Source organism: Glossina fuscipes, unplaced genomic scaffold (genome assembly GCF_014805625.2).
Source record: "Glossina fuscipes isolate IAEA_lab_2018 unplaced genomic scaffold, Yale_Gfus_2 117, whole genome shotgun sequence".
Taxonomy (NCBI): Eukaryota; Metazoa; Arthropoda; class Insecta; order Diptera; family Glossinidae; genus Glossina; species Glossina fuscipes.
Window position 1 is genome coordinate 460465 of NW_023998460.1, and position 10154 is coordinate 470618.

General features: G+C 33.4%; 1 protein-coding gene across 1 annotated transcript; it reads right to left on the bottom strand.

Moving 5' to 3' along the window:
• Positions 1-8737: 8737 nt before the first annotated feature.
• On the bottom strand, positions 8738-9515 carry LOC119640285. Its single transcript, XM_038038205.1, has 3 exons — positions 9319-9515; positions 8961-9255; positions 8738-8842 (listed from the first exon to the last, which is right to left on the bottom strand). The coding sequence occupies exons 1-3, from the start codon at positions 9357-9359 to the stop codon at positions 8738-8740; spliced, it is 441 nt and encodes a 146-aa protein (XP_037894133.1). The 5' UTR covers positions 9360-9515.
• Positions 9516-10154: the final 639 nt, after the last annotated feature.

Below are 10154 nucleotides of genomic sequence, written 5' to 3' on the forward strand. Positions count from 1 at the left end.
ATAAAATTGAATAATAACCATTGTTCAAAGTGAAAATTTTGTTTTGAAATGTTGAATCAAATCATTATGCTTTTCCTTATAAAACTGATTAATAACCATTGTTCATTTTGAAAATTTTGGTTTTGAAATATTGAATTAAATCATTATAACACTTCCGTTGAAAAGGAAAGAAAAGAAATGCGTTCTTATTAAAAGGTAAAACACTGGTAAGGCTTCCTGTGGTTGGCAGAGGGGCGAGGTAGAAGCAATGTGGTCAGGGCATGGATTAAATTAATCAAAAGTTTTCAAAATTTTATAGTAAGCATGTTTTATTTAAAATAATGAAATATTGTAGCGAGGCAAGAACCTATCACATATCTGAATACCTTATATTTGGACACTCCCCATCCGACGAGCCAGGCCGGAAAACATCCGAAAAAATGGTAAAAATAAACAACAACATCCGTGCATAGGTTGAATTCCCGAAACATTACAATAAATTTATTGAATTTGCTCAAAACATCGGTTGAGTTTGTGAAAATGCCTACCAATCTACTAGATGTTTCCGATAATGATTTAGTAGAAGATGCAAAATGCATCGTAAACCAAAAAAACCATTAGAAGAACTGAAGCCACATACATTGAGGTCATGCTGGAAACAACTGTGGCCTGCTCTGACTACGGAAAATGACGAAGAATGTGTGCAAGTTCAAACTTTGACTGCAAACATAGCCGAAATCGCGAATGGAATAGGACGAGATGGGTTCGAGCAGATAGAATCAAATGACATTCAGGAATTGCTTAAATCGCAAGATGAAGATTTGACTGAAACCGACTTTGAGGAAATATTAAATTCCCAACCCATTGAAGAAGAGGCTTCAAGAAGCACTGGAAACGTGATATTTAATTTGAAAAGTCTTAGTAAAGGTTTAAGAATGGCAAATGAGCTTGGTTATTTCTTTATGAACATTGATACGTCTATGGAACGGAGTCTTATTTTTAATAGGCAAATTGCTAATGCGACTGCTGCGTACCAGTCTGAGTTGAAGAAGCTTTTAAAAACTGCCAAGCAAAAGAAACTTACAAAATTCTTCAAGCCATTGCTTAAGCCTTAAGATAATTGATCAAAATGTTCAAAAACTTCAATTAGATTGATTTTTTTTATTTTGTCACCTAGGAACGTATCCCCTATAACCCCATATAAATTACCATTCCGTATTCACGGTGTCTTTATTTATTTTGTCACCTAGGAACGTATCCTCTATAATCCCCTAAAAATACCATTCCGTATTCACGGTTTCTTTTTTTATTATGTCATCTAGGAACGTATCCCCTATAATCCCATACAAATTACCATTCCGTATTCGCGGCATTTTTAAGGAACGTATCCTCCGCGAAGGAGACTTTACTGTATGTAAACATAAGCATGTAGCATAAAATATTTATGATACCAACGGGTAAACTATAAAATATTAATTCTAAAATATTTCCAATCCATTTAAATATATAAATTATTTATTTAACTTTATATATTCATAAACTTACTTACAGATCGGGTATTCGCTAATTATACATTTTAAAAGAAAGATGTGCAGCTTTTGTTTATTTTCATTCATTTTGCATTGACATTATAAATTTCACATTTATTAAAAACAATTCTGTGCTTTCTCTATTCTGACCAATGGTACTTTTTATAAACCATGTAAAGGGGAAAATAAGGTCACGGCTTTTAGCGAAGAATTTACCAAATCGAAATTTACATAAATTGAAATTCATTTTAAAAGTGGCCGTATAAGTTGTTGGAAGTGAATAATTGCGAAAAAAAAATTATATACAAGAAATGAAAAAAATTTACATATCTTTTTCAAAATAGTGAAAGCATATTTAAATAGTTTAGTCCTTAAATCGAAGAAATTTAAGGAATTGAAAGTGAGTATAATATCAATTTAGTTCACAAAAAAGTTGTAGGAATTTGTAGGAACAGTTGCGAAAAAAAAAAATTAAATAAAAGAAATTAAAAAGTTTAAAAATAACTAAACAAAAAGTTTGTGAAATTTTGCATAAAATTAAAAAAAAAGCCCAAAAAATTATCAGTATATCTATTTTTGTTTTCATTATTTTATTAGCTGGAAAAAACTACGTGTAATCAACCCACTACATTAATGAGGATTAAACATTTATGTTCTCATGGTCATATCAGGAAATTTCCAAACTGAAAATGTTGAATCTAATCACGATTACGACTAAGACGAAGATTTAATCTAACAGGCTGAAAAAAGGAGTGCCACCCCTACGCAATGCACGTGTAGTTATGAGAATTTTCTTTGTCAATGCATCTAAAAACTAATAAAGTACGCTCAGATAATCATGTCGCTGCTTTGAACGAAATTGCGCAATTCAAGGACATCCAATGTTGTGAATTAATGTTCTGTGCAAGATCAATCATGTTTTGTGCGGTCTTCCTATGGCTTCAATAAAAAGATCCGTTAAACTTTGCATAAGGCGTTATTGTGTTTACAATTTAGGTAGTGATCAAAATTATTTGATAATTATTAATATTATTTAACAACATTTTTCTTACGTTCCACAAGTTAAAATATCTTGTTTTCATTCTCTTTATACATAAAACAATTTTCTTTAGAATCGTTTTGTTTTTCCTCTACAGTATTTTTTTTTACAAATGCGAAACCACACGAAAAGTTAGAGGCATAGTTATTAGTAATTGTACTGAAAACAATCAAGAGACAAAAGCCACAAATAATGCAACGAGTTAGGAAATGCCGTTTAAATTATTGTCTGCGGAAATAAAAGTACCAACGGGCAGCATTAGAATAAAGACATAACATAGAATATATAACATGGGATGTGTGCGATTTGAGATCGTACCGTTTGTCGCCAGTTGTGTAAAAAAAAACTATATGTGTTAAAAAGGTCAAAAAGGTCGGACTCTTTACGCACCTGTCATCGATAAGCTAGCTCGTTCGGAACTAAAGGTTGGCGTCCTTACCTTAAAGATATACATGTGCTATACCCTTATGAGAACAAAGTAACGCACGAAAGTTAGTTACGGAATGGACTGATCTTATGCCAAGGTCCGCTATAAGCCCTGTCCTACCTATTGTCTTCATTGGCTCATTATTTTATATAGGAGACCCCGAAGTTTGGTCCGACGACCCCTTTAATCTATTTTTCCCTCAAAAAAAAAAAAAATTTACTTAACGCATTTTTTTATATTGGTGTACAAAAAGAAAAATATTTTTAAACTGCTATTTATTCTAAAGCATTTAGGTTTATATGTGTCCACACTAGGTATATGAATTTATGGTTTGGTTTTCAAATTATCTACGGGATTTTCTTTTTAAATTTACAAAAAAGCTGTATACGCAGGACTTTCTTTATTCTTATTCCCCGGATTATTAATAAAGAGGTGTAAATAAACAGATTTCCGAGAGATCTTAACTTGGGAGAACACAAGAATATTCTTTAGGCTTGTGTTAACGTATATAAGCAGACTGCTCGTTCCATTCTCGCAAGAGTGTTGTGTCCCAATACTGTGTATACTATGTAAGCAAATAAAAACCTTCGTTTTAGCGAAAAATGGCTCAAAACATTGATTCGAATTTTTTTTTTTTGCTGATTTATAATTTGGAAGGAACCTATTACAGCAATTGCCAATGATCATCGTCATGATAAAAGTGGCGGTGGTATGTTAAATATACGTACAAATATAAAAACGATAATACGACGATAATAACGACGATAATCACAATCGAACAACAACAAAATATTTTGATCAGGGCGTCAAGTACAGATACATCTTCACAATTGTTTTAGAAGAATCTATTTCAATTAATAGAAAAGAAGCATTTTTTTATTTAATGGTTTTGAAAATTCGGGGTATATAAAAATTTCGCGTTTGTTTTCTCCTTTTACTTACCAAGTAACGTCAGCCAATGAGCATTAAGTAAGACATTTCATTTTTAAAACAACTTAAAAAACAAAAGTCTATAAATTATCGTTATGGTTAGCAAAGTACGTTTTCCTTTGTTTTTCGATATCAAATTCGAATTTGAATGTTTTAGTAAGCCTTTGTTATATTTTTATTACTATAATTTTCAATGCACATTACATTTTCCTTGCAAAAAAAACTTCATTCCTTCTTCTCTTTTCGTGTAAGTTAATCATAAAAATATCATCCGATCAATATACTGACTTTCCATTCGCATCATAAGCTAAACCCCACCTTTTCACAGCTTACCAATCGTTCAGGCATGCCAATTTTGCTTTCATACTTAAAGCCGCGGAATTTAACACACCTAACACAAGGCTACATTTGAAAGAAATATTTCAACGACACAAGTGATCGTTAAATGAACGATGTTTGCGAAAAATAAGTTAACTACACCCGAAATTAGACAAAGGGTAAATATTCGTAATAAAGTGGATACATCCATCTGAAAAAGCATGAATAGCAAAATAGCCAGCCAACTGGAAAATCGAAAGTAACAAGAGAGCTATCCCACAGATGTTAACCAGCACTGTACCAATAAAGTCTTTTACCGGGATGCAATCCCATCTATTCAGGAGACGAGTTGTTTTCGTACGCTCTTCAATTTCAATGAAATTTGCTGCACTGATATAAATAATTGGAAAATATTCGTTCAAAAAATAAAGAATAATTTATTAATGAAAATTTTGCTATCAAAATATTTCAACCAAAATCAGAAGTCGATGTGAGATCTGGCAACATTCCACGACAACTAAAAAAAATATTTGAAGATCAGTACGAAAACTAATGAATGAAGTGGGTATGTCGTCGTCATATATTACATATGTCAGAATATTTCCGAACGACTTACAAGAAGGGAATGGACGCATTGCCAAAGGCGTTCAATCCAAGATTAATGAAAAGTAGCTCGACAAAGTTGGGCATATGGTATATACGAGCAATGTTGCATAGTGTTTAAACTAGGAAGGTGAACCAGGTAGCTAAATGGTCTTTATAAAGCGACGAAGATGCTATTTCTCTATGGTCTCCAATGACTGATTACCACGACAACGTAGAAAGTGTCGAGGTTCAATGGAAGCAATAAACGTATCGTCTAAGCTAAGAAATATACGTAAGTAAGCCGGATTCAAATTGGATGATTAGCATAATTAAACATCCTTTTGATTCGACGTGTTAATTCTTCTCTTATTTATCGCGTGTTGGCGTCCCTCGGCGAGTGGATTTCGGTGCGTCGAAAATCTTGTATGTAATGTCTGAATACAATATATTATGAAAAATGAAAGCATTTTTGTTTTCATTTAGGTGTAACCCATTACGGTAATGGAACTGCTTTCTTTTCCCGTTTCAGATTTCCCGAATCTTCGTCCTTGCTGTGGTTTTGTTGGCCGCGCATTGCCTATGAAAGTTGAGATTGCTTTGAGAATTTCACTAAATAACTGTGCGATGACGGTGGTGTCGTGCTGCTTACTTTTTCATTTTACAGTCCAGGGTTTTCCGTTATTGCTCGGTTAAGGGTGAGCAAATGCGGGTCCCAGGCGCTTCTTCGATGATGACAATGCTGTCCGCCCGCAGGGGTATGTCAGCGCAATTATTTGTTGATAAGATAAGACTGCGTTCCCTGTGGAGGGCATTGTTATTATCGGGTTGCCTATGAGGTGTGTCTAGTTGAGGGTATTGTGTTGTTTTAAGTGAGGGCTACCCATTTTCGTCAGGCGTACCTTGTTTAAGGCAGCCTCTCCAGTTCAACATTTTCGGTCGTAAATTCAGATTTACCGGCGATAGATAGAGGAAGAAAATATGAACGCTGCCTTCTGAAATCAATAATAGCTAATGGTTGAACTTTAGCATGATTTGAGAATAACTAAGAAGTCGACTATTAGATACCCTAAATGACTTTGTTTAATACATTCTAAAAGCATGATTTTCATGGAATCAACGGCTTAAATGTAGCACATTTAAAAACTGCAAATTAGAAAAATTAGACCCCATGGATGGTTTTTTCCCACTTTTTATTTCACAATTTTTCTTTTTTCAATTTTATACATCTGCTTACGACCTTTGTATGTTTTCTTATTTTTTCTTTTATGTAAGCAGCACTTACTTTAGAGGGGTCCCCCTGCTTGCTTTAAATTTGTAAGGAAAAATCTTTGTCTTGAGATAGAAATTCCTTCCAAATTCATTTTCATTTTTTAGGTCATTAGTGAAATAAGTTGGCTTACCTTTGCATATTTTGTATGGAATTGTGGAAACATGCAAGCCCATTTTATTCCTTTTGCAACCTCCAATTACTGTTTCTTAAATCGTCTTGTATATCTCCGAGCTTGTTTACTATCGACTAGCGGCTCACTTGTGACTTCGAATACGAAATTCCTTATCTTCGCCTCCTAGCATCAATGATAATCCCGTCGGCTTCCGCTAACGCTAAAATACCTAAAATAAATGCAACTATACTCAATGTATGTGGACCAATACGATGTACTAATTTGAAGCTCACAGTTGATCGGGCGCAAGACCCAGTGTTTCACTCCAAAAATGCATCAACCCGGTCTGTTGCTGACGGAAACACAACATACGCAATAAAAATAATACGATAGTTAAGATATGAATCTTAGTACAATTTAATTTTGACGGCGGTTTTGAAAACTGACAAATAATACTTATGTAATTCAAATTTATACCGGACAAACGCAATTTTTTTTGTGTAGAAATACGTAAGTATACAAAAAGTATACTAATCCTCAAGTGAATTTGTGAAATATTTATTATTATTTGCTTTTTTTTAGTCCCTCTCTAAGTAATTGTTGTTTTAATAATTATATAATTGCAATGTGGCTGACTGATTTTCACACTAATTTCTTACGGCTTGACGTTTTTATATATTATGAAGAATATTTTACTAGAGATCAGCCAAATCACGATCGCTCACACAAGACCAGACCACCTTATTTAAACATTTTCACCTATTTATATAGATTAACGCCTCTCAATAGATGAACACATATGTTTAAAGAAAATAAGTTATTTCGTGAAATAATATGGATTGACGAAAAGACGATGTTACCCGCTGGCCTATATTCTTAAACAGATCGAGATGTAAAATTTCACCACGTGAGGGTACCGCACAGCAGCCATGTAGCAAATACAAATTTCCTTTATGTTTGAACGCCAAAAATAGTTGTTTCATGGGTTTTCATGGTTTCTAATGTAAGGGGAGGTGTTATTTATATTTGAAGTGTCATATTATATTATTGTATGCGAAAAAGTTGTAGAACTCAAGAAATGATAATGTAGTGTGAGGACTTTTCGTCCCTTTCCTAGGCTGGGGCAGCTCAGCGGCCCAGAGAAACATACAAGAATATTTTTTAATTCGCAGGGACCCTTTATTTTATAATTTTCCTTAAGCTTAAATTCTATTCCGATTACTACGACTCTCTCCGTTGGCGACTGAAACTCGACCGTCTACTTGGAAGTCTCAAACGCGATCCCCAACTAACTTAATCCTACACTAACTCGACCTACTCTATTCTTATTCTATCTTAATCTATTCTTATTCCTACCTTAATCTATTCTTATCCTATATATATTCTATTCTTACTCTATGCCTATCCTATCTTATGCCTTCTTACTTCCTAGCACTTCTCTCTCCCCAGCCAGAGACGGAGAACCCGTGAGGCCAAAACGAGGGACGACTTTGGGTCCTCACAGTAGAAATACATCAGTATGTTTGAAAATTAAAGAAAAATTATGTGTTTTTTTTATTTTTCTCATTAACCAACCACGTGAAATATATAGTTAACACGCGTTGTGTAATGACTCATGTGTGATGTGGACAATCGCATACAAAATGTTAAACATACAGATGTGTGCGCAAACATACTGCTCTAAATAACGGCAAATTATTCCGTAACATACCTTTTAAATCGAAAATTTTTTCATATTCTTGTGCAGAAATTTCACAGAAATTTATTGAAACAATTGGCGAAAGTAAAATCTGGAATTCTTCAATATAAGTTCATATAAAGGACGAATCGAAAACAAATTGCATTCGTTGCCTAACCCTCTTTTTCTTCGTACACGAACCCTTTTATATATAACACAGTTCATATGCAGCTAGAAACACAAAACTGCTTAGGCTTTTGCAGTGTGACTTTGTATCGACGTTAATATGCAAATACTCAAAATGAAAGACTAAGGAGTTAAGTAGCTGTTAGTGAACAGCGCTACTACTGTAATTGATAAGAGAAACGTCAAAAAAAGCGGTGCTAACATATATTTTCAAAAGCTCTTAAGCGCTTCTGTCATTTGTTTCTATCTGGCGGTATTTTCTATTTCGAAAATATTCTTAGCATTTCACGTAAGATCTGTGTGCAGATCTATGACCGCTAAATTTGCAGCTAAGCAAAGATGTGCATTATGAAATTGGCCTATAGACCTTTTTATTATAGTTTAATTGACTCTGCTTTACGTTTAATTGAGATTGTACCCAAAATCTAAAGAAGGATTGAGGTAAATAGAATTTTCATTAATAAAATGTTTTTTAAAATTTTAAAATAGCATACACATAAGAAAGTATATAAGGAAAAATAGTATTTAGTAAATATATATATCCGTGTATATGTACGTATATATATGTATATGTATATATATGTATATATATGTATATATATTTGTATATATCGGATTAAAACAATTTAGAAATAAAAATAACTTTTCTTTTAACAATTTTGGGCGGGTTTTCCCTAAAATAATTCAACCTGATTTGGCTTCTTTTTCGTTTTCTTCTGTTTGCTGTTTTGTATTTTCACGGTCTTCATTTTCCATTTGATGTAATATGCGCTTTGTGCATTCAGTTTGCTGAATATTTTTGTGATTGTGGGTGAAGAAAAGAAGAGGGAGATATAGAGGGGGGAGAGAACGTCTTTAGGAGCCGTCAACTGGAATAATCGAAAATTTCAAAAACCGCTGTACTTACTTCATGGAGAAAGAATGCTTCTTCTTGAAAATTTTTATGCTTGTTAGGCGAACAGGTCTCTTTAAGCGCTAAATAATCAGAAGATTTCTTTTCCGTAGCTTCTGATAACTCTGACTCCCTTTGGTGAGACTTCTCGCACTTCAGTTTCGCGCCTTGTTCACGCATTTTCAATATGAGTTCATTATTCTGGCTTAAAAAATATTTTTCCTCCTTTATACCACCTTGAAATTTTTCGAGACCGCCACCAATGAATATTTGCTGAGCATCGCTAAATATGTTTCGCTTGGAAACCGCACTTTGATGAAAGTAAAAACGAAATTCATTGGGTCAACCCACGAAAACTGCAATTAAACTATACCTGCGCAAACGGCCAAGACTATGACGAAAATAGCGTGACATTACTGAAGATCCAAAAAAATTTTTATGTGCTTCTTTCTAAGTAAAACTTTACCTGTTTTGATAATTTTTGTCTTTGTTTCAAAAGCTACTACAAATTTTTTATATTGAATGTCTATATCTATGGCATTTTTATAACAAGCAAAGAAAATAGATAAAAATGATTATTGTCACGTAAGTTTTACAAGGAGGTAATATTCTTAGCTTTTTGACGCAAGACGTTAAAAATCACAGAGAAGAAGCCAGACCTTTTTTAATCAACTTAGCAACTCACCTGTGCGACCAGCTCGACTGGAAATGTACAGGCAATAATAAGCGTATATGTCTAATATTTCTTTTGGTTTTTGGGGATTAATGTTTTACGTGTTTTTCAAGCGATCTATGGTATTAACAATAGAACACCGCACATAGTGGTTGACCCATGAAGAAGAACCCATTGGTCTGGCTGTATAAAGCGGGACAGAGACTTCTACAAAATATTTATTTTCCGGAAATAGTTAATGAGCTCCCGTCATAATCAAACAAATTTCGCTAATGTAAATGATCTTCGATTCTGGTTTGAATAGAGGCAACATAGTGGTCATTTCTCATCTAATTCATTCTGATTCCACTAAATATCCTATAACAGATGAAACGAGAATACGAGGCAATGACATGTGCGAAATACTAATACTCATTAAAAGAGAGTGAATGTAAAATAAAATTACATTTGGAAACTATCTAACAGAAAATAATATTATTAATCATCCCGTCAAAGTCAGACGTTTTAATGTAACTTAATAATATATGATATTAATG

Coding starts and splice junctions, on each gene's coding strand:
- LOC119640285 (XM_038038205.1), bottom strand. CDS start 9,359: ATGTCACGCTATTTTCGTCATAGTCTTGGCCGTTTGCGCAG. Junction 9,256..9,318: donor AGTCTTGGCCGTTTGCGCAG/GTATAGTTTAAT, acceptor CTTTCATCAAAG/TGCGGTTTCCAAGCGAAACA. Junction 8,843..8,960: donor AAGCATTCTTTCTCCATGAA/GTAAGTACAGCG, acceptor AAAAATATTCAG/CAAACTGAATGCACAAAGCG.